This window comes from Rhipicephalus sanguineus, chromosome 1, assembly GCF_013339695.2.
Source record: "Rhipicephalus sanguineus isolate Rsan-2018 chromosome 1, BIME_Rsan_1.4, whole genome shotgun sequence".
In the NCBI taxonomy this organism is placed as follows: Eukaryota; Metazoa; Arthropoda; class Arachnida; order Ixodida; family Ixodidae; genus Rhipicephalus; species Rhipicephalus sanguineus.
Window position 1 is genome coordinate 225,092,712 of NC_051176.1, and position 27,309 is coordinate 225,120,020.

At 42.8% G+C, this 27,309-nt stretch overlaps 1 protein-coding gene across 3 annotated transcripts; it reads left to right on the plus strand.

Moving 5' to 3' along the window:
• Nucleotides 1–1,322: 1,322 nt before the first annotated feature.
• On the plus strand, nucleotides 1,323–26,923 carry LOC119373312 (G1/S-specific cyclin-E1). Of its 3 annotated transcripts, none has more exons than XM_037643338.2 (10): nucleotides 1,323–1,545; nucleotides 1,898–1,951; nucleotides 2,089–2,176; nucleotides 3,233–3,568; nucleotides 5,492–5,638; nucleotides 9,254–9,349; nucleotides 12,519–12,668; nucleotides 13,279–13,390; nucleotides 19,581–19,726; nucleotides 24,930–26,923. In XM_037643338.2, the coding sequence occupies exons 2-10, from the start codon at nucleotides 1,938–1,940 to the stop codon at nucleotides 25,044–25,046; spliced, it is 1,206 nt and encodes a 401-aa protein (XP_037499266.1). In that variant the 5' UTR covers nucleotides 1,323–1,545; nucleotides 1,898–1,937; the 3' UTR covers nucleotides 25,047–26,923. The 3 variants fall into 3 exon arrangements, with proteins under 3 accessions (XP_037499266.1, XP_037499277.1, XP_037499271.1); XM_037643349.2 differs by having other exon boundaries at nucleotides 1,898–1,948; XM_037643343.2 differs by lacking the exon at nucleotides 1,323–1,545 and adding an exon at nucleotides 1,720–1,738.
• The last annotated feature ends 386 nt before the right edge of the window (nucleotides 26,924–27,309 follow it).

Below are 27,309 nucleotides of genomic sequence, written 5' to 3' on the forward strand. Positions count from 1 at the left end.
TTCTACTAAGTACTCGATCTTGAATGGTGGTATCAGAGAGATAAATTTTAAAGACGTTTTCCGAGGCCGTTTTCTTCCTTGTAAGAAATCGTTTTCTCCGATTTTATCGAGAATGGAGTTCCGGAATAATGCCGTCACCCTGCGATACACAACCACGATAGCATGCGCTCTTTTGCTTTCCGTCCTCATCAAAGTGTGGATGATTCACACTTGTACGGGAGTATATGTCTCAGTTCAATCTTCTTACCCCGTTATTTTTGTTTATTTTTTTTGGTATGAAATGAATTTTTATTTGCACAAAAATTACTTTCAGCCGTTATGTAGGAATGCATATACGGCAAATTATAATTCAGTCAGTGATTCAGAAAACATTATCTCAGCTCAAAAAAAAAGGGGGGGGGGGGCATTATCTCAGCCAGCAACTTTCACGTTGCCTTGCAAGCTACTGCATTTACGTTGCCAACAACAATATTTTGTTCCTTGATTCACTCCGAGTGACTCATGAGGACATTTTCTTCCAGGAAATTTATGCTAATTGGCAGAAGGTGCGTGTACTGGGTGATCCCGAATGATCGCAGTTAACGTAAGCGTGCGTTAACGTAAATGAAAAATAATCGTGACATTAACAACGCTTTGGTTAACATTTCGCCAAGTTTGCGTAGTGACAAGTACGTGCTTGCCCTGTCCGCTTTGTTTTCATTTCGTCTATGCACTAAGAATATTAGGTTGACTTCTTATTTATTTATTATTCTATTGAATTCTTGTTTTCTGCGAAACGTTAGGCAGGAGCGGGCCACAATCTCATTTCCCCACAACTCTAGGACAGTGAAAGGCCGTATCACTTGCGCTGTGTCATCTACCTTTAAAACTGAGGAGTGAATGTTCGTTTGAACAAACACAATTGTTTATAGCGTTGCTGTTCTTTCTCGCTTTCCACTGAGTGCGACGGCTGCAACGCTCGCCGCTTTCGATTCAACACGTCCAGAGATGTCGTTGTGAAAGTTCCCAGCGTTTACGAAGTTCATGACCATTATTCGTAATGCGACAGCACAAAGTATAACTTCGTGGCAGGGGAAAGTGCCGTGAGGCAAAACATTTTATTACGCACCATATAAATGGAAAATTGTCGACTCCTCACTAGGAACGACTTCGGAGAAGCCAGTTTTGCGTGGTTTCGCGATGAGCTGAAGATTTCGGGCAGAAGGCACGGCAGAGGGGAAGCCAGGGCTGCGACGTGGGAGAGCCACCAAGTGTAGTCCGGCAACCGCAGCATTCCGGAAAGAAGGAGAAAGGGAGAGCACTGAGACAACTGAAGGGACCGAGAGGGGCGACAGGAGAGAAGGCGGTCGCCTCCTTCCCACTCAGCTGTTCCGCCGGCGCGCTCTTGGGCTGCGCGCGTTTGGCGGCAGAGGGAAACCCGGCAGTGCGTCGTGCTCCTTGCTCCCAGCAGAGATCGTTTACCTACCTGGGGGATGCCCGCCTTTCTACTGCGCTTCATCTAGACTCGCGGAGGCTTCCTTGGCGGCTCCTCACTCCACCGAAATCGTAAGTGCTGTGCCCTGCTTCTCCTGCTTAGCGAACATTAGAAGTATTTTAGCGGGGAATGTTGTTTTTTGCGCGCTACGTAAGCTTTTTCCCGCGTTCAGCCGGCTTCAGGAACGGGATGCATATTGCGGTAATCGCCGCTGTCTGCCGGCATCCATCGCGCGAGAGCGACGTGTGTTATTATTTCGGGAGGGTAATGGCTTAAATTGATCACCATTTAGTGCTTTTATTGAGCTTAATTCGGGTTGTTCGTTTTGGCGCGATTACGTTGAATGCTGACTGGTCGCGCGTAACCGCGCCAAAATCTTGGCGGCAAGCTCCCACTTACCCGGCTTTTTTCCCGCCCTCGCAGTTTTTCCGGATGGAACACTGATCAAGCTTCCTCTGGAAATATGTCTAAAAGGTAGTAAGTGTTGAAAAACTGTTCGATTTGTCTTATTTTGTGAAGTGTGGAGGCAGTGTTGACTGCCGTATGCGAGGGTGGGTTTGGCGGCAACTGCCTTTCCGGGCTTCCTTTTCTTACTCTGCAATACACCTTTACAGCACAAAAGCTACCAGATCGAAGCGGTCTCGTGGGTCTGTTGACCACATTATGCTTCGGAAGAGACGACGAGCACCGGCCACTGCCGAGGTTAGTAAATTTTATGCCACTTTGACCACTTAAGGCCTACTTCGCGTGGGAAAAAAAAATCGCGGGGCGGTGCTACATTTTGGCGCTCAACGGACCTTGATGTTCGGCACTTTTTTGCATGTGATGTTCTGAGCTGTTTACTGAGGATTAAATTTTGTGAACTTTCTGTAAGTGCCCGTCGTTTTAGTGATAAGCTGTTGAAATTTGTGCTCCAAGTCGGCGTTTTCGTGGTACCATATTTCACCGGCATTACAATAGACCGCCAAGCCTTTCGTCGATGTTTGACGCTATTTTTCTTTCGTTTGTCACTTACCCTGCCTTGTCTTTTCACTAACAGATGTTGAACTATTTGAAATATATTTGCCTATGTCTTCATTCGCTTTTTTTTTGTAAATTGATCTCAGCCGGTACATTGCACGCCGAAGGTGTCCTTTGTGTAGCGCCGCGGCTACCGGGCTTTCTGTGCGATTATTCGCGTTTGTGCCTTAGTTTCGTTGATTGCCTTGCTTGATAGGTTTCTTGCAGGTGCTAAAAGTGTTCTTGGCTTCTTAGAATAAATGTTCCAAGAAATTACGCCAGTCGGTGAGTCCGTATAGCTGTGGTACTGTTGGCCAGATCTCCACTATGTGGAAGATGCATTACTGCGCTTCGCTCTCCTAATCTAAGTATGCCGTATAAAGTTTCATCAATTTTTGTGACCATGTATAGGTACAATTGTAATTAGATGCTTTGCTGAGTGATTCATTTTGGTGGCGTCCTCCGCGAAAATTTGGTACCGCTGAAATCTCGCACGTATTTGCGCAGTCTGTCGTGGCTTACGTGCATCAAGCATTCATAGAAACGAGACGTCCACGATCGTATGATGTTAGGTTTCTAGTTTACAAAACATGTCTGGACCTTATACTGTTTTGGCTTCCTACTTTGCTAAGGATGTTGAGCAGCATCTTTGTAAATATTGCACAAGTAATACGCTTCCGGAGTACTGTTCTTCGCAAGTAACTGAATTTATAAATGTGAATTTTTTTACGTCGCTTGCAATTTTTTTTGATGTTGCAGGAAACACCTTCACCGGATGCCAGTGAAAGCTTTGAAGAAACACCGTCCATGGAGACTTGCTTTGGGAGCCCAGATCGCAGCGACACATCATACTTCTGTGGTGGAGGCACACCAAAAAGCTATAGTCAATTTCGAGGCATTCATGGCCTTCCAACACCTGAACCACGGGCATGCCGCAATTCTCCACTTCCTCAGTTTTCTTGGGCTGACCAGGAGAATGTATGGAGCCTGATGGTTCACAAAGACCTCATCTATGTCCACAGTGCATCTGTGCTTGAGCGACATCCTGCTTTGCAGCCACGGATGCGTGTCATTCTCCTCGACTGGCTGATTGAGGTGCGGCTTAGGTTGATTTGTGTACTTCTACTGAATGGAGGCAAACAGGCACTTGTCTGTGTGCATATAGGTATACATAGTTTTTCATCATGTTTATACTGAACAGGGCAGCTAACATCAAAACTCTGAATTTTTTCTCAACTCTGCCGTGGACTACTATTATCTCCACTTTTCCTGCTGTTGTCATACCAGCAGTTATTCTGAAATGCCTTCTACATTAAGAACCAGATGCGAAGGGTCATTATGCGAAATTGTCAGTGCATGGAGTGCAGCCATCTTCTGCCACTATTTTAACCTAGAAACAGACCCATGGTTTAACTTTGGCAGTATCTCGAATAGATATATACTTCCACTATGGCTGTGGTGCTTCACTACTGGGCTGCTGTTTAGTAGCGATGCCTTCTACTGGTTTCTGTGCCATTCTTATCATCCACCTCGCACAACCTGCTGATTTCGTTAACAAGGATGGACTGTAGTCTGACCTCTGGCAATGTGTAAAAAAGCATCAGAAAAGGAATCTACAAAATAGCGGCCCTGGACATAGTTTTAGTCCCTGTCGGTGCAGTAGTGGTGGTGCAACGTTTTAAAGAACACCTTAGGTGTAGGTACAACTCAGATTCTCTTGCAAGTATTACTGTGGGCCATTAGTTCATAAAGCTTTTTATGTCACAATCTGCATTCACATGACAGGTGTGTAACAGCTACGCCAATTTGATACAACTCCTTATTTTTGCGCCAAGCTGAGCCAAAACCATGAAATATGTTGAAATTGTGCCATGCTGCGCCAAACTGCCCGACCAGGCTCCAAATTTTAGCAAGAAATGGAGACTGCGTTGGCCACCTGCAGTTTGGGCATAATCATCCAATCCAGATGCGCAGACCCTAACCCCACTGCGAAAGAAGGACAGCGGCTCTAGAGTTTCCTAGCCTTGTTCTGTTGCGGGCACAACGCTTTTGCCGCAGTATACTGGTGCCTTGCGGGAAAGCATACTAAGATTTTTGAAGAGGCTATTAGTACTAGCTCTCACGGGGCACGGCATATTTTTTTCCTTTATTACTAATGCGTGCACGTGAAATATAATTACGAGTATTAGTATGATTTCAGACGTCTAAAAAATTACTGGCAATCATTCAGAGCTGTGTATGACGTTTCTGCGACCCTGAGAAACAATAAACAAAAACGTATGCAAGTTTGTTTTTTTTTCGCCACCCCCACTCTCTCCTGCCTTACGAATCTCCCGAATTTCGAGGTCGCCAGGTTGGCAGGTCCACATTACCATTTGCAGCGCCTGTCAAATTATTTGACGTGCTGGAAATGCTAATGTGGCCTCCGTCATTGTTCACACTGTGAGGTGGTTCAACACACTGCTTTTATTGAAATAGCAGTGCTCACATGCACTGTGCACGAGTTAGCTTGTGTTGAATAGCTTGTATGTATTCTTCTTTTCTAAAAGTAAAAGCCTTCTTTGTTATACTGCCCCAAATTTAGATTTTTGTGCTCCAGAAGAAACATCTTGCTGCTCCAAAAATTGCTCCAAATCTTATTTCGGCTGTTGCACCCCGATACAGGTTGTTACCATTAGAACTTCCCAGCAGTAGTAAAGGTTTTTTGTGACGTACAGTATAGATAACTTCATGTTACTCTTGTAGAGGACGTCTGCAGAGTTGAGGTTTTTTTTTTTTTTTTTAATGTACACTTGAGCGAGCAAACTTTTGAAATCTGATGGTGTACAGCCTGTGTATGTCTGCTGAAATATAGCGGTAAAGCCTATATGTGTACATTCTACGAATGCAATATGCTAATGAAATTCTACATTGTGGCACTTTAGGGGGTCTTTATTTATTTATTTATTTATTTATTTTTTTGCTGAACCATACAAGCATAAAGCATCTGTCCTGACTATAGTTCGCCCATATTTTCAGGTCTGTGAAGTTTACAGGTTGCACAGGGACACCTACTACTTGGCCCAAGACATCCTTGATCGCTACCTGGCCAAGACTTCCAACCTTCCAAAGAATCAACTTCAGCTACTAGGCATCACATCCTTGTTTCTTGCAGCCAAAATGGAGGTACTGCTTTATCCACAAAGGGTCCTTGCATAATGGTGCTTAGTGATGCATAATGCTGTGCATTGTTTAGCTGTCATTTTTTTACCACTTGTCACTGCAGTCATGGGAAAGCAATATTGTTGCTTGAAATCTTCACAACCGCTAGACAAACTAGAGGTAGAGGGTGTGGCCAAGATTTTCCTTTCCCCTTTTGGGCAGTGGTAGCCAAAGCAACCTGACAAAGGAGGTGGACAACAGGCACTGAATAGGGGGGGGGGGGGGGTTAGGGCACTTAGCTTGAGGCAGGGCCGGCGGTATGTAGGTTGATTTCAGTTGCATTGGCCCGAAAATAGTATAGTTAAATACAATGGCTATGCATGTATGGTTTTCATTAAGTATGCATGCAGTCTGTTTGTGGTTGCTGCAGTTTATTAATAATTGTTCATTGCTTCGAAAGTTTCATTCAGCATACTATTTGGGCACATTTTAGCTTTCCGCAGAGTTCAAGTTCAAACTAGAGCAGTAAAAACGCATCAGTATGTACCCGCTTTAAACATACTAATGGTTGAAATACAGCTGCAATGAATTCCCGGTAGAGTCCACTGTTCCTAATGTACAGTAGAGCTCCTCTTCGTTTCAGTATTCAGCACTACACACACTCCTGCGCTGCAGAATGCAGACGAAATAACATTGCAGGGCCCCTCTAAGGGGAGACCCTGCTTTTGAAACATGCTTTTTGTTTTTGAGCATATCGTTATGAAACTTTCACAGCTTATGTATTTTTATGTGCTGATTTCAAACATGTAATTATTGTTCTAATACAATATGTAGTTTTGAAACTAGTAAATAGTTTTTGTATTGTTAGGGGCAGGCTTTATTTCTAAACTGTGAGAGTTATCAAGTAAATCAGCATATCACAATAACCTGGAATGAATACTGTATGCAGTAAAACAAGAATGAAGGTTCTAGGCCCATTTGAACAAAAGTAATGGTACGTTGAACATTTGGCAAGTGAGCGATGTTGAGCTTGGTCAAACTAGGATCAAGCTGGGAATGTTCAACATACTATAACTTCAAATGGGCCTAGAACATCCATTCTTGTTTTACTGCATACAGTATTCATTCCAGGTTACTATGATATGCTGATTTGCTTGATAACTCTCTCAATCTAAATAAATCTTGCTCCCAATAATATACATGAAATATTTGATACAGTAGAACCCCGCTGTTACGTTCCTCACTGCTGCGTTTTCCCGGCTGTTACGTCGTTTTCCGCCGGTCCCGGCATAGCTCCCATAGGATACAATGTATTGGGAACCCCGCTGTTACGTCGTAACTGTCGGCCCGTTCCCGTACGATACGTCGCGAAGTGCGCTCGGAGCCGACCGAGTGACTACCAAAGAGAGCCGCCATGGTGCATTTTCACGCAGCTTGGCCTCGTTTGACCGTAATATTAGCCGCATGAGAGGCGCAAGCAACAGAATCTTTCAATTGAAGCAAACAAAAGCATGGCCTTCGAGATTCAAATTGCAAAGATGGCGGCTATGACGTAACTGCTCGCGAAAGCAAGGCCTTCGAGATTGGCATTTACTATTGACAAAAGCATAGCCTTTGAGATTTGTATTGCACAAACATGGCGTGTATGACGTAATTGCTTGCGAAAGCAAGGCCTTCGAGATTGGCATTCACTTCTGCCATCGCGTTGGCGTAGACTCATCATCATCGTTATTTGTCGGAGAGCGGGAGGAGTTCAAGCTGGTTGGAGCTCGCATGGTCGTGCGTGCGGTTCGCAGTCGGACTCGCCGCGCCGGTCGTGATTGCGTGTGCTTAGTTCTTTCATGCCTACAGCTGTTGGTGTTAAAAAAATCACATGCGTTGATTACATTTCTGTGGATGAGGCCGTCCTAAGCTCCGCGTTTCTATCCATCGACTAGATCGCGGCTGAGCGCGCCAATTTTCGTGCTGCTCGTAAGAATTGAAATAAAATTCTGTACCACTAAATATTTTGCAGTTTTTCCTGTTTTTCGGCTGTTATGTTTCCCGTCTCTTACGTTTATTTCCTACGGTCCCTTCAAAAACGTATCAGCGGGGTTCTACTGTATTTTGAAAACGGCATATTGTAATAGAAAAATAATGGCATATTTGAAATCGGGACATAAAAAGACAGAAGCTGCGAAAGTTTCATAAAAATGTACCAAAAAACAAAAAAAAATGTCTCTGAAAGAAAGTCCCCCCTTAAAGGTTAACTTCACCCCTCAAGTTTTGGAGTGGCCAATGCCATAATCTGCCATAAAGAGGTCTTTGCACATTTGGTAAGTGCAGAGACCGGTTGGCCAACGATTTAGACTTGGGCACAAATGTGCCGATGCCTTCACAAATGAGCATGTGAAAAGCACGAAGGCATGATGGCAGCCACTGAGGCAGACATCAGTACAATTTATTGCTGACATCCCTAAAGTAATAAGCATCTTCACCTAATATACTTGGCAGCATGTGTGGCTTAGCACTGTTGTCAATCTGCAGTATGCTTTTACTAAGCAAAAAACCAAATGAACAATGCCACCATTTGCTGGCGCCTTCTTGTGTGGGGCTGTGAGTACGCCACTGAGATGCATGTAGATTGCGCATCGCGTGCAGCAATGAAAGCTCACCATCACCACGTTTACCTAACCAAATATGTACCCATGACGTCTGCTCACTGTCAGGAATGGAACAAGTACTAAAAACACTCCTCTAGCAAATGTTGCATGTACAGTAGAGCAAGTGCCCTTGGTGTGGCTGAATGAGCTTAGTAGGAGACATGTTGCATACAATTAGCCAGGGATGATTGACTCTACATGGACAGAGTTACTGCATTTCAATTAAATGGCACCAGTTTTCACTCAGCAGATTTGTGGTGTAGACGTATGTGGGGAATGCTGGACACATCATCAGTTCATTCTTCTGACATGTCATCTGCTGTGTATTTACTGGTATAGTTTTGAAATGCTACTTTGTAATGCCACCATGTGCTATTGCACAATAATAATAATTGCTGGGGTTTTTTGTTCCAAAACCACGATATGATTATTAGAGATGCCATAGTGGAGGACTCCGAAAATTTCGACCACCTGGGGTTCTTTGTACAGTTGTCCAAGAGAGCTGAAATTTTTTCTGCATTTTAGTGGAGAGAAGTGCCTTGTGGTGTGTACTTGAGGACACGTTTACTGTGGAATCGTTTATTTCCTTTTTGCTAGTGGTGGTGCACATCAGGAGATGCAAATTTGTACTTATTAGCTATTACATACTACTGTTAGTGTATAATAATGCCGGATTCTCAAAAGGGGCCATGCAAAGGGATCCGTTGGTTTCTAGAACTAAAGGGAACCTTTGCACACAACTGTCAAAGCACAGAAATGTCCTTCTGAGGCTGTTTAAAGATCTTCAGCAGTTGTAAGCAATATCTCACGAACAGCATGCAGATTATAAAGCTCACAAGCCCCCTCCTCTAATGGCTCTATTGAATATTCATTGCCTTGCACAGCATTAGCTTCATTTAACTGTCAATTTGCCTGTATAAAAAGTATTAAAAAATCATGATACTGCACTATTTGAACCAACCTTCCTGTCTAACTGATGTTCTGAATGTCATTTTAGGAAATTTACCCACCAAAGCTGGCTGAGTTTGCCTATGTGACTGATGGTGCTTGCCAGGAGAGCGAAATTCTTGACAAGGAACTATCAATTCTTGTGGCAAGTGCTGTTCTAATTTTTTATTCCTTTTATACAAATGTTCATGCATTTTGCTTTATTAATTATGACTGAGTCTTTGTAGACTTCATTGACAATAGAATACCTCCAGATCTCCCATATATTTCATAAAGTTTACAAATTAAGTCTTGTTTCACAAGATAATTAATGTTTGAAAACACATTGTGGAGATCAAAAGTTACTTGCTAGTGTCTAACCACTGTAAGACATCTTGTGTTCAGCACCATGTGGACATGATTTGCCACTCTCCACTAAGCTGCTTGACATCTTAAAGAGGCCATCAGGCAGCTTTCAAGTCTCATTTCTTTACTTGTGGGTTGCGTGGACTGATAGTTGAAGGTGCCTTTAGCATAGGGCAAAAAATTCCGTTGGTAATTTGAATCACTCAAAGCTCACTACGTCGCTGGCGACAGCGTCAGTGCATAGCGTCGCCTGAGAGAAGCTTTTTTGACAGAAACCGTGTCACTTGTCCATAATTCGTTAATTCTTGCAGGCAACCACTGCCACAAAATATTGCTTAAAATTTGGTTTGCTAGAATTCCTCAATTAGTGCAAATATACAGTTGTAAAAAATGAACTACAAAATATGGTGGGGGCCTGCAGGCTGCATTTTTGCGTGTGTTATCTGAGCATACAGAAATGAGCACATCTGTAGTGTATCTACGCGAAAGCTTCTTTTCTCACTTGTGCACCCTCATGAGCAACCTTGTTTTTTACAAGCTGTACACTCGAGTGTTGAAGCAGGGAATTTTTCTCTTATCGGTGCACTGTTATGTCTCACCCTTTTGATTGGGGTATGGCTCCATGTTTTCTTTTTTTTTTTTTACCACGTTTGTTAGTGCCATACTCAGTACACTGGATAAAACTGGCAACCATGGAGTGCAAACTTCCTCTACCATATTTACTCCATTGTAACTCGAGGGGTGACTTTTCATTGCGTCCAAGAACAAAACATAAAACTGTGAAAGTAACACGAGGGGCGATTTTTTGTCGCGTGCAGCAGAAAACGAAGACAGCCAAAGTAACAAGAGGCCAGTGGAGGCATGAAAAAGCGCATTTATTTTTCAAACAATGTACCGAAATGTAGTATTTCGCACCCACGCACATGATGCACTGAACTTAGTTCATGGGTTACCCATCTGCCGAGCGACATCGCTCGCCTTGAACTGTATTGGTTGAACGTGGATCGCCATAATGCGACTGCACTGTCCTGTGATGAAATCGGTGGCATGCTGCTCTAAATCAGAGTGGTGGCCGTGACAAGACCCACAGAAACCTTTTCGGCTGTGCTCCTGCAGGACTGTGCTCCTGCAGCAGGAGCTCCTGCTGGAGCTGCCACTCGCAGATGGTCGCCTCACTCACGTCGAGGCTTCGGGCAGGAGCTGGTTTCTTCAGCCGTCAAAATGGCACGCCTCTTGAAACGGCCGTCGTACTGAGCATGACAGGTTCCCATCGCAAGGGGAGCCGAAGGGGAGTCGAAGCACTCGAAGGCAACCAAGCCAAAGAGGCCACCACCATAGAGTTTCCTACAATACTTACTAGAGGGAACTCTGGCGCTAGTGTCTATGGGAGCTGCAATGCATCGCGCTTCAGCCACCATGGGAATCATGGGTAGTACACGGATTTGTCTAAACTTCGTTCTTTCGGCTCCGTTTGGCTCCGCGTCGCCTGCATCCGCTTTGTCGCAAAACGAAGTTCAGCAAAAGTCAGCAGTTTCACTTCACCACTTTAACTTCTTTAGGCTCACCGATTCAAATCTGGTCACGAAGTTCATAACGATCCATTCTTTTATCCGAAAGAAAACCAAAACATAGCAATAAACAAAGCCACAAGTGCGTTCGAAGCCCACAAGCACGAAGACTAGGCAAATCCGTGTACTACCCATCATTCCCATGGTGGCTGAACGATCGCAGCGCCAGAGTTCCCTCTAGGTCATTTTAGGAAACTCTATGGCCACCACCACGACGACACAAAAGAGAACAGTCATTGGCTTGTACTGGATCCAAATGGCATTTGGCTGCCACATGTTGCAAACATAAATCGCGAAATGGCCAAAACTGCAGTCTAAAATTGGGTGCATCATTGCATTTTTTAGAGAACTTGCATTTCGATATTCAGTTCTAACGCGAGGGTTGACTTCAGGTAGCAAAAATCTGGGAAAAAAAACTTGTTATATTCGAGTAAATATGGTATATAGGCATTTCCAAGCTCTTCCTATTGCAGCACTCGATTACGCCTGTGTGAGAGAAATGGGGACATGTGGCACTGTGAGCTCTAAATTGATTGACTTTTTCTCCCAATTGTAGTTTGATTTTTCTAGCTTGAATAACTTCGGACTGTGTGTCCCTATCGCTGCAACTCTTGCAGGGTTTATTTGTTCATCAAGTAGTTTATGCAACCCGCCAATAAAAAAAATGGGGGCTTGAAAAGTGTTGGAGGACTCCTTTTAAGTTCTTTTTCACTGCCCTTCAAAACAGTGACAGGCCTTGGTTTTGTTGTTAGAATACTTATAATTTTCCTTTTCATCATTTTCAGGCTTTCACCTTAATAAAACGTGCGGACATGGTAGCATCGTTTGTATACGGTGACATCATTTGTAATATTCCAGCGCGTGCCTGTGAACAGGTGAAATCACATCTCTGTGGGCAATAAACGAATGAATATCAAGTGGTTACCCTTTGAGACCTTAAAAACTAGATAGACATCACTTCTCGCGAGTGCAACAAATGGAAACTGCCTGCTAGGCCTAAACTAAACTTAACTGCTGCAAGCAGTAGCCGATGCACTGACCTAAGCAAACTTTGGAATGGAAACCGAAGGTCAGTGGTGCAAGAAAATTATTCCCTGCATCCCTGCAGGGTGTGTGTACTTGCTGGGCAAAGGAAATTGAAAAAGTGACAAATTTTTCAAACATACAGACGGCGCTGCACATAGACATCATTGACCTTCAAAAAGTCAATCATGCACAGTATATCGACAGCCATGTGCATTCCAGCAAAAAAATCTGCCTTTCAGTTAAGAGCTTCTCTCTCGTACCATAGTAAATTGGTTTAACTGCAAAACATCTGCACCTTTTCTAAATAATTTGCATAAGTGCAACTGAATGCTGCAACTTTTAATAATGTTTTGTGTCCAATTGTCTTCTGTGTAGGCTCTCAACTGGGACCTGACTCCAGTAACTGTCAATGGGTGGCTTAACACGTACCTGCAGATAGCTGCAAAGAAGGAGAAGAGGGACAAAGATGACATGAACTTCTTACATCCAGGATTCTCTGCCTGCTCTTTTGTACAAGTTGCACAGGTGTGTCATACATTTCAGTTACCTTTTTGCTCACTCTATTTTTAATGCAATATGAGCAATGTACGTAAACTTGGCCTTTCAGAAATTTTATTAATGAAACCTACAGAAACTACAAATGTACACATTAGTGCACTAGCTGTATTTGGTTGCAAAAAGAACTTTTTTTTTTTTTCAAAAGCAGCAATATTTGAAGCTGGTCTGGTTTTTTTTTTTTTTTTTTTTGTGATCTGATAATTTTAAGTATTGATTTGATTCATCATTGGTGGTTCTGCTGGATGTATCTGTTGATTCACGAGGTGTAGTGAACAAAAAAGAGGTACGAACTATCAAGGAATGTGCCTTGTTTCCATGTTTCAACTAGGTTGTACCATACTATTAGAAATATTTATTAGGGAATTTTATAGTGAATCATCTTTATAGAGAATTTAACGATTAATGTGGCTGTTGCCAATTCTTGTAAAAAAATGAAAAACTGCAACATTGAATTCACTATAAATTTCATTTGTTTTGAAGGTGTGATTGAATGATAGTGTCAGATGAATCAAGTTTGAACGAGCGAATTTTCTTAATGTAACCACATTTCACATTAATGTGTGCTCTATTGTTTCAGTTGGTGGATCTATGCATGCTGGACGTAGATTGCCTACAGTTTGCATACAGCGCTATTGCTGCTTCGGCGATCCATCATATGATGTCTCCAACCCTAGCATCAACTGTTTCTGGTGAGCTTGCTTCACTGTACTGCACATAAATTCAAATGTTTCTGCATACTGCAGAACCTAAAGGGCCTGCCACAAATCTGGGGAGCTTGAACCATACTACCTTACAATGTGAAGTCGGGTGCATTAATGGGATACTGGATAACAAAAACATTGCCCAGTCAACTTGCAGCTTTTCTCCTCCCTTTGTTTGTGCTTCTCTAGACACAAACAAGTCCTGGATGCATAAAAAAGATGATGCAACTCTATTGCCTTGCCTTCAACATACAAGATAACTAGGCTTGTGTGAATATTCGAGCATTTTGAATATTCGAACGAATATAACAGTATTCGAATTCGCTTCAAAACGAATTTAAATTCTAGGAAATTTTGAAGTATTCGAAATGAACGAATAGGTGTATATTAGTCCGCATGTAAACCACCTGTAAAGGTGGTTTCACTGCAGTGGAGGTGTGCTATGCCGTGAATACACCTTTCCAGGAGAAATTCGTATTGCCGCGAAGCCCTGCTTCAAGGTTAAATGAACATACAGCGAAACTTCGTTAATTCAAAGTCACTGGGACTGAAGAATCTAAGCAGGTTTTCGAATTAACCAAACATACAAAAAGCGGGATGCAAGGAACTTTCAATTACTGGAAGTAATCGGAGGTGGTTGTTTGCTGTGCCTGCTAGTTTGCGGCTACAAGGGTTATGTCTTCCAGCAATACCTGGTCCCAATTTTGCCGTTAAACCGGGGAAACGGCGGGCCTCGCTGCTGCCAGCGCAAGAAAAAAAAAAAGAGAAGGCAGTCTCTGTGGTCAACTTAAAATGCGCTCCTACGGAAAAGACAAGCTTCATTTCAACACAGTAGTGACATGCAGGCAGCATGTCACCTGCTCCTCGCAGTGTCAGCGCGTCTTGATGCGACCATTTGCCCATTCTTTCTGGTAAAATAAAGAATTTAATAATGACCAGTGTGACGGAATTCGCGATGTGTTCTGGGTGGAAAAGATGATCATTGAAGTTTTCGAACTGAGTTTTCAAAGTAGGCGTTGTAGGCAAGTACTCCGCCAGCAGTGCAAGTGCGCAAATTGCCGGTACAACCGCCAATCGGATACATCGCGAATTTCGTCAGCCCGCCCTTTATTAATTTCTCTATTTTTCCAGAAAGAATGGGTAAATCATGACGCGCTAACATTGAGAGAAGCATGAGTCATGCTGTCCGCGTGTCACCGCTGCGTTGCAGTGAAGCATGTCTTTTCTGCAGGCACACATTTCAGCTGACCACGAGACCGCCGTTCGTTTAGTTTTTTTCCTTGCGCTGGCAGCAGCGAGGCTGGGATGCTTCACTTGTCACTCATTAGTATCGCTACACTGCATTGCCTTGTGGCTCCTAAGGGCTATCATTTTTGCAGATTTGCGGCTAAATCGGGATAGGGGAATAGGCACATGGCACCCAAAGTTTTCAAATTGACCGAGCTGGTACTGACCGCCGCTTCAAATTATCCACTCACATTTACATTTCAAAATACGGGGCCGCAGAAATCCTTCAAATTATGCGGGATTTCAAAATAACAGAGTGCGAATTAATGAGGTTTTACTGTATAACCCTCACATCGATTCATCATTTTTTAAGTTTAGAAGCTTGTTACACAGGCTTATACACTCAAGCCTCATTATAACAGTCACATCTGCCACGAAAATAACTTCGTTATATACGAAAATTCGTTATACAGTAAAAGCTCGTTAATTCTGATTTCACGGGACTGGAAAAAATGTCCGAATTAACCGAATGCCGAATTAACAGGAAAAACAACATTAAAATCAAGTTGGAGAAGCATACCTTTATTTGCTGAAGTATTTTGTAATGGTCGTCTGCGTTTTCATGCAGATTCCGGCTTACATTACAATTTTTCTTAACTTTTCCAAATGGCCAACAGCACGCAAACTGTTGGAAGTGCTCAGGCAAACGCCCTCTAATATCAAAAGCGCCTCCGAGACTTCCTGTGAGGTGCGATGAGGTCGTGACATCATTAATAATTTCTTGATCGGGCAGGAGACCAGTCGTGGCGACACAATCATCAATCACAATGTAGTCCTGAAGGGTCATATCTGTGGGAAGGACAGCATCGAAGGTCGGGCAGTCACTGTCGGTGGACTCGGCTGACACCTCGTCAATGCCACCGTCGGCTACTGCCGCATGCTCGGGCCTCACATGTAAACACGGTCACAACGGGAAAAAACAAGAACTCCGCAAGAAGAGACGGTGCCGACACAACACAAGGGAAAATGGCGTCGGAGGCGCACTCGCGCAGTGGAGCGAAGAAGACGCCAACGTTCGGTGACGCTGCGGTCGCCCCCGCTAGTTGATGACGATGGCGATGTCACTCAAGTTTCAGTTTCGCCCCAGTGGTGCCAGTGCTGTTTTACCACACATTTGTGTAGCGGCAGCCGTCAGACTTTGTCCGAATTAAGCGGTGCGGAGCCCAATTCTGACGAATTAACGAAGGTTTGGTCCCATAGATTAACATGCACTTTGGCTGGGACCAATAGAGGCGTCCGAATTTCCGAATTAACGGGTGTCGAATTAACGAGCTTTTACTGTAAACGTTTATTTTTAGCACTGTAGCTATAACAAGACTATTTTTCATTTACTTCGTTATAACCGATAATTCGTTATATCCGTGTTCGTTATATTGAGGTTTGAGTGTATGCTCTAAGTATGGTAAATTTTAAAACGTAACATATTTTACAGGTTATCACTTGCATTCTACCGAAAGTCAAATCCTGCTACACTCTAACCTCGATATAACGAAGTAAATGAGGAATAGTCTTGTCATAGATACAGTGTTAAAAATAAATGTTTATAACGAATTTTCGGATATAACGAAGTTATTTTTGTGGCAGGTGTGACTTTGTTATAACAAGGTTTGAGTGTACTACTCAACGTTGCTTCCACTTGCCTTTGAACCAAACAGAATGGCATATGCATATGCCTTGTTTCAACTTTAAAAATATTGCGCTGGTTAGTTAGGTCATGACAGATATGCTCATTTTTCTTTATAATATGTGATATAAACTATTAGAATTCGCTTCGACCAAATCACTATTCGCTTCGAATTCACTTCAGACCTAAAATTTACTATTCGCACAAGCCTAAAAATAACCATATTCTTATGAGTTCTCATAATGAAAACGGTGCACCACCATTTGTGCTCCACTGGAAACTGGTGTTATGCACAGAGGTTGAAGTAGAGCGTGTAATGAACCAGTGCCTAACCTACGTGAACCATGAGTCATTAAGAACTTTTCCTTCCTCCACGGCCACAGCCACATCTCATGACAGTAAAGTATAACCCTGTTGATAATGTTTTTCGGGGGACCGTATAAAAAAAAGTAACAGAGAAAAGGGAAAAATCGGAAAATGAGTCATAGGGAAATGCACTCTATTATTTCAGTGCTCTTGCATGAAAAAAAAAATTGCACAGCATTGGGTGACACATTTTTCACCCGGCCAGTCAGTGCTAGGCAAGGAAGTGCAATGTTATAGATGAGTTGGGCTCGGTATGAATTACTGACTTTAAGACTGACTTTTTTGCACTAATTATTCACCTGCAGTGCCGTGTGGCTCTTGCCGTGATCACTCAAGCATACATTTCTTTTAAATAAATCTGGTGCCTTTCACCGCCTATGAGAACGGCTCCAGCACCTGGGCTGGTATTCTGAAGCAAACACATGCGGCAATACTTTTGCGGGATTATTGCCAGATGTACTGGTGTGTGGGAGCAATAACGTTCTTGGCCTGCTGTTTTAGCATGGTTGGCACAGCGCCAGATTGGCGTGGCTCGTAGATGGCTGAACACCTCGCAAAAGTGAAAGTATTCCCGAAAGTGATCGTCCGAGAATACGGCTCCTCCTCCTAAACCTCATCATTGCTGCACACATCAGGCTACTCGGCCAAAATCTCAACGGATAGAACCGTGGCGGTGAGAATGGGGTCATCCACAGAAATGTAATCATAGTATGATTATGTCGGCACCTACAGTTGGAGGCATGAGAGAAATAAGGACGCGCTTACAACCATCGCAACTATTCACAAGTAAAAAGACGGCGCAACCAAGCTAGTCTCGGAGGCCTTAGTTTTGCTAACGCTAATGTGCACAAGACCATGGGACTTCATAGACTCCAGGTTTAATAGGGAATGCTGATATTTGGGCGTGTTTTTGTTGACAGAAATCTAAAACAAGTTACGGGTGACCTATACACTAGATTGTGGGCACCAGACTCCTGGCTAGCTCCGAGTGCCACTTTGCGACATATCGTATGGGTATCCTGGTCCTATAGTTTCAATATAACAGCAGCGTTCCCAATGAATTGGATCCTATGGGAGTTATGCCAAGATTGGCCAAAAATGATGTAGCACCCAGGAATTTTACATCGGGGTTCTACTATAATGATGCTGCGTGCGACCCCTCAAACTAGGCTGTTTCCAAAGCTGCGAACATGGTTTTAGTTTTGTAACAGATTGTAACAGACAGGCAATTTTCGGGCCCATTTTCTCAGAAAAAAAGATGTGCGCTATATTTGTATGGATGCAGTAATAGAAAATATTAACCATGGATAATTAATTAAAGAGGCCGTAAAAATAGGAACCTTCATATTGGAGCAAACTCAAATTTTTTTATTCAAATTAGAGACAAGTTGCCTTCGTGAACAAAAGCAGCTCGCCATCGCCGTGCCCGTGTGCAGTCAGAAACGGAGTGGGCATCATGAACACTTTCATGACAAATGCGTTCGTAAGGTACAGCAAGCGCCCCGGCAGTGATGGCGTCGGCTATGTTGGCGATGTGCTGCACACAACTAGGAATGATTGGCTTCACGCGGCAGCAAAGGCCGCATATCGGCGGAGATTCGGAAATGCATGTGCGCGTTGTTTACGTGCACACAAGCACCGGGGAAAGCTGGACGAGTCGTCTTCCGCCACTGCCTTCGTGTTCCGCGTCATTTCCAAACGCTCCATGTGAGAGAGCCGTAATCTATTTCACGCTTTGCTGACATCAGCAGCGCTCATCACGAGATGTAAATTTGCAATTGGGCGGTTGGCACGTAGTTCAGCGGGGTTCGCGCCAGGTACCGAATGTATTCACGAGAGCCTGGGTGCGTGCCAAAATGCCTGATAAGTGTACTGGAAGGCATTAAAGCTATTTCTGACATGGCTGTGCTGATCTGACCGCTTGAACGAAATAAAAAAAAAAGCATGAATTCGTTGTTTTGGACAATATCGCGGTCCATAGGGATTCCGAAAAATTGGACGTTGACTGTATTTATCTTCCAGAAGTTCGAATACATGGTCCAATTCCAGTGCATATCGAATCGAATAGCAAACACTATTACAAAATATTCTAAATTTCAAATAGTTGCACACCCCTAATTCAAATACAGTAGGCTCTCAATAATTCAAACTTGATGGAACCCCAGAATATCGCTTAAATTATAAGACATTCTCACAAATATGACCTGGGGCCACATACACACTTGTATTGTAATGTCTGTTGTTTCTGAATGATAGCCAGTAAAGTTTTTAAAAATCGGTGATCATATTGGTACTCTTTATTAGATGGCGTGTGCACGCGTGTGTAATTCAGGGACAAAATGTGCTGTGGGAGTATGAAAGAAGGCAGTATGTAAGTAGCACGCGGCAGTTTTAAGACACAGATGTTTTGAACTGCCGTGCCAAACACTGCGCAAAACAATACACACAGCGTGAGCACGAGAGGATTTCATAGTTTTATAGAAGATTTTAGTTATATTCACTCGCAGGCCAAATTTGCTTCGTTGAAACAAGGTTTCAAATGCATGTCTCTCTCTAAGCTTTTCAAAGGGAATCTTGTTTACTTCGGTACTATATCCCATTTTGTTATAACAAGGTTCGAGTGTACAATTTCAAATGCTGTACAGTGACAATGTCATTTATTTTCATGTGTGTTTACTCGATGGTTCCACATGCCAGAAGGCCAGAAATAGGGCTCAAACATAATCTTCATAAAACATTGCAGCCATGATAGTCTTCAAAATGTGCCCTTGTGCATTAAAGTGCAAGTTGTTTAAAATCAAGTGCTCAAGAGATTCGAACAATGTTTATGCAGTCTGAATGGTTTATGTTGGTCAAATATACTGGCAGGCCAAGCGTTCATTGTAAAACTGTCTTCCACAGGCTACAAGACTGCTGATTTAGCCGACTGCATTGAGTGGATGGTACCTTTTGCCACTGTTATCAAAGAAGGATTAAAAGACACATCTGGAACCTGTGGGAAATCCGGACACGAAATACAAGTTCATCATGTTAATCTCCAGCTAGTGGTAAGTAGAGCATTGTACCTTGAATAAGTCCTGTAACATCGTTCAAGAAAGGACGTTTCTTTAAAGGGACCGTGAAACGGTTTTTCGATGTTTTGTCAGTGTTTAGACGAGAGCATCATCAAATCATTTGCGCCACAAATTGAGCGGCGCACCATGTACCAAGGCTGTTATGGACAATTCTATCTATACGCTCCTTCTCACCACTGCCTTGCTTCAACTCATGAGACACGCTGGCGATCGCAGCGCACTCGACGGTTTGAGCTTCGCCCAGTCATGGCGTTCGATATTGCACGCAGACAGGTTGCGTGCCATCTCTGAGGCTCAGTGTGCCCGGCAGCATGCCGTCTGGCAACAGAGACTAAGCTCGTGGAGTAGTTGATGTCTGCTCCAACAGGTGCCACCACACTGCCAGCCGATCTTATTTTATTCTCCTGTATGGCGACAACCTGAAAACATGCGGACAAACAAAAAGTATTCGAGAACAATCACCGATAAGCATAAATTCGGGCAATGTGGTTATGTATTCAAGGTGAAGTTACAGCCGCAGACACGTGGATCGTGGCGTTGAACGGATAGCGAGAGCGCGACGCTCATTGCAGCGACGATCTGAAGGGATTCCGCTCGCCAGATGCCTCACAAACATTACACGATGTCGCAGCTTTATAAGTCACCAGTTGCTAGATATGTGGTACACAACACTGCTAGGGCAATTCATTGTGTCCAAGAAAAGAAACCTCGAGATAAACACTGTCGCTCAGCTCACGTCAGCACGGAGCATGTAACACAGGCTCGCTGCCCACAGGAGGTTCAGTGACGTGGACTGGGCATATCCAATCAGATTGGTTGCTGCGTGCTACATGTACTGGAACAATTCTACATGTAAAAGGCGCGAGAACGTGAAAACTCGTTCGGCTGAGGTGCTGCGATCTGTAGCGATTCACATGTTTAAAGTCTTGTAATAAATTACACAGTTGACGCAGAGATCTTAAATCGGTCTTCAAATAATTCTTGCTTTACCGGCTCAATGCGTTATGCGAAATAGGCAAAACTGTTTCAGGGTCCCTTTTAAGGGACTGACAACTGATTTTTTTTTTTTTTTTTTGTACTGCAACCCATTTTTTTTTTTGTGCTACAGAAAGCTTGCTTGCCAATGTCCATTCATACAGTGGTAACGTGGAAAACACTGCCGAACACTTTTTTTTAAATCACTTTTTCTATCTCTATGAGAAGTCATACGCTAGAAGAGTGCTGAAAACATTGATAGGGGAGCACAATAGCGATCAAACATCAGAACTTGCGGGGAGTCATAGGATATGCTAGTAGTGGAATTCATGTAGTGCTGGCACCTATTTTATGAAAGAATTTCCGCGGCTTTTTTGTATATCGCAGGTATATAGCAGAACTCTGTGCACTCGCTTTCAAACCTGCATGCATACAAAAGCACAAATGTGCCATCATGAAATAAGGAATGGCACAGCTTGGCATGGGTCCACTGTTCCACTCTTTGCCATCGGTCAGTGCGAACTTTTTCAGTGTGAAGAAGCCATAGAATAAGGTGCGAACACCTATGTAATATGAAGACTGAAATAGCATGTACCAGGTTTAGTGGCTCTGCTATGCCCCCATCATACAGTTTTAACGCTTCTCAGAAGATGGCATGACATGCCATTTTTTGCAACTTGCTGTGCCAATTAAGAACTGGAATTCCACTAAAATTCTGACAGCTTGATAAATTCCATCATTGTAATTCATGGTCATTTTATTTCACCAACATCTTGCACCATGTTCTGGGTGGTAGCCAATTCGTTTAGGATTACCTAGAATTTTTTTAGTACGTATGTCCTGTGTGAGTGCAGTTGCGTTATGAGCAATCAAATTGGGCCTCTGCCACATGTTCACAGCTTTTTCTTAATCTCTTTGCACTCTGAAAGCTATGGTTTCCTGTAAACCATTGTGTGGAGATTTGTATCTGTGCAGTAGTACTGTTCCCCACCAACATACGCTGTTAGTGCTTATCAGTGATGATTTCTGCTTCGTGCGTATTCCAGCAGCTGTTGGTGTATTTAGCTGCTTTGCAACAAAGTGTGCGACTGTTTCTAAATATGGTATAGATGATTGTGCTGGGACCGAGGCATACCTCAGAAGCATTGAATAAGGCTGTGCATAAATGTTTCTCAAGCAAACTTGGTGTACTTTGGTGCCACTAGGCCATGCTCCATCCACAGGACAAATACAGTAAAAGCTCGTTAATTTATATATCGTGGGACCGAAAAAATGTCGAAATTAACCAAATGATAAATTATCGAAAGTCTCATGTAAACAATAAACAGATGTCTGTTACATCACTGCACTTTCATTTTCTGGATGAATAAGTAAATCCAGTACTTACCTATTTTGCATAAGAGCAGTGTAAAAGCCGCAATTTTCGTCATTTGCGACTTCGTTCACAATCTGACTGCGGCTCAAGACCCCCATGTCTTAACCCGAAACATGCTTTGAAACCATCGCTCATTACATATACAGTCTCCACCACACGCACGTGATAATCAGGGTTGCCAATGGTGGCTACTTTTCACCAAATTGGCGAATTTGAGGGGCCCGTGGCGACCTAAAATTATGAATGGCGACATGGCGAATTTTTGGCGATTTTCGGCTTAGGTCTCCGCTGAGTTATATCCTAAGCTCAGTGTTTTCGCAACAAATGAGTGGCAACATTCACTGTATTTTTCTTGGTTTTAGACCTAAGAGTAGAATGTGCACATTACGCGTCATTCCGTATGTCCGTCCTGTAACTTGTGTGTATCTCCTCAATTCATCTAGAGGCAGGAGCTACGGGAACGTCCCCCAGAGACATTCTAGAAAAATGTAAACCGCGAGGGGGCATTGTTTGACTATAAGTTAATAGCGCTTTCGCCGTTTTAAGCTTCTCTAAAGTTTCGCTTCTGAAGGGGCTAGGCGACGGGTTGGCCGCGTGTTCCGACCATTTGTTCCGCGAAAGCTCCAACTGTTTTGAATAGCTTGGCGACTTATTCACTGTTGCAGTACCCCCAATTCAGCTGGTAAAGACTGTTTTGGAATAGCGAAGAGAGGAGGATACGCGGCTATTTGTGCAATAAAAAATATTTATTGAGGCATTTTCCACTGTTCTCGGTGAGCGTGTGCAATGACAACAATTGCTATACAACATTTTACATTGCCTACCTGTTCATTAATAACGCATCGGATTGACGCGTGTAGATATAGGTGACTGTAAGAAAGGGTCGGTAGCGTCCGGTATCATATTAGTTCACACTGAAAAGGTGCAAGACTCACTAATGATCGGTTCCTGTAAGACTTCTGTCGTGTTACCTTAAATAAACCTTTTATAATCCTTTTAATTCATATAAGGGTACGTAAAGCTGTCTACAAACAACGCTTTCAAGGTTTTCGCCCAAGGCTTACGACACTTTTACCTTCGAAACGAGCGGACAGGGATGGAAGGATATCATGAGTGTTTCATTCATTCACCCTTGTGCCACCACGCACATCTTGCGGCTAGTCGGAGAAGCAGCACCATGCACTCCTATGGTGAAGCGGGCGATACGACTGGCATTGAGAAATGTCGATATAAGTTAAGGGTCTTGGATGGTACTGTATTCTATGGGGCTATACGTGAGAGGAAATTTTTATTACTAGGTATGATGCACATATCTAGAATGGCGACTTTTTGGCGAGGTTTGTAAAAAAATGGCGACTTTTGGCGACTTTTTGCTCATCATTTGGCGACATTTACTCGAAAGTGAGTGGCAACCCTGGTGATAATGGCAGAAGTAAACAGAAGTCCACAATGGCAGAAGTAAACATTAGCTTCATTTTTGCTTCAGTTTCATGTGTGATTGTGCACATCTGGCAGAGTGAACTATTTCGAAACTATTTTAGAATGTTTTCATTTACGAATAGCACCTGTTTGAGGACTGGATTCTATAAGATAATATTCAATGTACAGAAGTTATGAATATTTGTACACCCCCTCAATCTTGGAATAGTAATGTGACAATGTATTAGAATTAGAGCTGTGTGAATAGCAAAATTTTGGGTGCCAAGCGAATTCGAATATTGAAGTGTGAGTGCGAATCGAATTGAATATTTTTCAAATATTTCTCGAATTTCATTTTTCGAATACTTCGAAGCGAAATTGCAGAAAAAAGGTTAGAGAGGATTCCTAAGCATATTCTTATAAGATAGCAACAGGAAAGTGTTTCTTTTCGCTAGGTTGATGAAGCACTGGCGGGGTTGTCTTTCATAGTTGTTTGTCTTATCAAGAATGAGGCAATGTAGAGACCGAATTTTATTTATGTACATGATTTGGTGCAACCAAAGTGTTGCCGACAACACCTTGCACGTGATAGGCAAAGATGCCATTTCCTCAGCTTCTCCTCCTCTTTCAACTTCTGTGGAAGCCCAACTGATGTGGCGGACAAGGGTGTGCTCCCTTCAAGTCTGAGTTCCAAATCTGCCTCTTAGACGTCTATATATAAGAACATCTGAAATTTTGGATGCTAAAAAGCTTCGGCTTCCGATTTTTCGGACTTCCTGCCCAAATTTCAGGTCCACAACAACATTATTTGAGCCCCCGCCTCTGCCACATCTTTCATCTCCATGTTGGAACCAGCGTTTTCTTGAGTTAATAAATTTGTGACCGTAGCAGAGCGTGAAAGGCAGCTTTGTCGCAGTACCGGGGTGTAATGAGGTGAAGCATATTGAAAATCTGAAGGGGTCACTTTTAATCGTACGTTGACTGTATTTCTTTTTGGGAAGTTTGAATAGCAAGCACTATTCGAAAAATATTTGAAATTTCGAATATTTGCACACCCCTAATTAGGAGTCATTGTACAGTGCATGCATGATTTTGTCGTTGCAGTAGTAGTAGTCTACCTTGGCTGCCTGGTTCAATTTCACATTTAGTGTAGTGGTTATTGATTATTTAAAATTGTTTGTTTATCGTATAAACTCAGTTATGGGTATAACTCGTGACAAGAAGTGCAGACTATTCTAAGTAACTATTGCAGCGAAATTGCTGTCCTGACTTGTATTGTAATGAATGTCGCCTGTATTGAATCACTTCATTAGCGTACACCGTGGTGGCGTGTGCGAGCAATCCTTGAGGCTGTGAGTGGTTGTGCCGTTTCAAAGAGAAAACTAATATATCTTCTTTTGCTACCAGGAGAAGGCATTATGCCTGAAGAAAGAAGCCAGTGCCTCTTCAGAATCTAAACGTGGCAAAGTGCCCAGTGGCAACAGCACAGTTTTGGGACTACTCACACCTCCTGCTGTCCAGTAGTTTTTATGGGAACATTCATTGCAAGCGGTTATGTGTTGGCCTGTACTGCTGTTTGTTGATAGCATACCAGTGTAAGATCTCGCGCTGTGGACATAGAGCACACAATCTTCGAGAGCAAGGAAATGTAACCAGAGTGTAAATGCACTTGCATGTCTAGTCTCAATTGTCCCAGCCGACTTTGTTGCATGGCTGTTACAGCTGTATCATTAGGGTTTTTTTCTCTAAGTGAAGGGCATCTGCATGTGTGTCCACATACTAGAGGTAAATACTGTGTAGTTGACCTACCTGTCTGTTGTCAGTGCAGTGTTCCTAGTTTTCTACAGTGCTTGTTTATTTCTAAAAAGAAACTCTGCTCTGGCAAGTCTGTGGAATGCTGGACATTCACTGATAACCCATTCCATGCCCTTTGTAATCATGTACATGTATATAGATACATTATGTATCACCTGTTCAGCCATTTATGTTTATATATTTTGCAAGTGGGTTCCCTGGAGAGCTATTTTGTTAACAGCCAAGCTTTGGCAAGACAGGGAAAAGCTTGCAATCAAAACGTGTCATCTGCATGGCAAAGTCATCCAAGACTGTGTCTCGCACATTGCCAGCAGTTTTGTGTAAGTCTTTGTCAGGGAATGCCCACATGATGCCGTTTCACTGCCAGTGTTTAAAAGTTGTCACAGGTAGGTGACTGCACACTCAACCTGCATGAGGTGTTGCCATGCTGGGGGACGTATTTTTATACTCTAAAACATGCATGGGAATGAGTGTTTTGAGAAGCTCACCACTTGTCCAATGCCATAGTGTTCTGCTTCCCATTGGTGTTTTTTTTCCTCCATTGTTTTGGGATAGCTGATCCCTCCAAGATCTCAAACCTAGTGCCATTGGGACTGTGAATGTATTACCCACATTCTCCTAGCCAATGTCAGTGCTCAGTCATGCTTACACTGGCATTAGTTCTACCTATGTGTACACTGGGAGCTTCCAAGCCTGCTGTCTGGTGGCTCTAGTTAACACATTTGAGGATGTCATCATTTGTCTTCCAGTTTATGCTGATATATTATTATTCCTGCTAACTTGTTCTCTGAACAATGGTTTGAATGTTTATATCACAATTTGCTCAAGCAACAAGACGGATTTTATCAGCAACATACGCCCCATGCAAGTTGTTGCATGTTTGTTGTGCATGGGGGACACTAAATAAGACATATCCCTGCAAGTTTTAAGTTTGAGCTTGGAGTGGAAGACTTGGATCTGCTCATTTTTTTGAACTAGAGGCTTTTGTGCTTAGCAATTTTTTTTAGCCTTTGATTAAAAAAAAATGAATTTCATGTTTAAGGTACTTGATCATTGTTTAGAATGTATTTAAGACACTTTTGAGGCCTGATTAAAGTGTACTTTGCACATTGTGAGTAATTGTGAGGTTATAAACAAGTAAACAGACATTTTTGTTCAGAGTTGCCTTGAAGTGCACATGGGAGGATAGTATGGTACAAAGAGCACTTGATGCAGGCTCTGTGCTTTATGACAGTAATGTGCAATAACTGACTTATTGCTGCTGGTATTTCAGTGCTGTGTGGGTATTTAAACATTTTCTGTATACTGCATGAAGTTGTGAAGCTTCCACTGTGTCGTATTGTACAACTGTGCACTGAATGCCAGCTCTAAATGAAAACTTAGTGCCCACAGTATTTTGCCTCTTTTGTCAGTTATGTATACTTTCTGGGTTTTTCTGGTTTGGCATTTCAAGCACATCTATCAGTCATTTACTGTACTGTACCAATACCCATCATATGGCATTGAGTGGATTTGTAAACATGATTTATGGAGGTGATACTATTTTTTTATGATGCATTTGAAATAAAGTAATGACCTTTACAAAGTATGTGGGTATTCCTTTTCTATGAATTGCACTGATAATTACTGCCCAGCTATGCATGAACAGCATGCATTGAAGTTTGATGCTTCTAGTGACTGAATGGGTTGCATAATTAAATGCACCATTTGGGACTGGTAGTGTGTTGTGGATACCCTGTGTGTCACTTCAAATCTACATGCCAAACCTTTTACAGAAATGTATATATACAAGCACTGGTTGAAATGGGTTCTTGTAATTTTGGTCAATTGAGGTCCATTATTCACTTATATCATCTAGTCTGTGCAAGCTTAAAATGGGAGAGTGTTAACAAGAAAATAATCATTGGCTTAAATTTGGAGAAAACTGGCTTCTTCAAGAGAACTAAATACTGGAATTTTTTCATGGCACAAA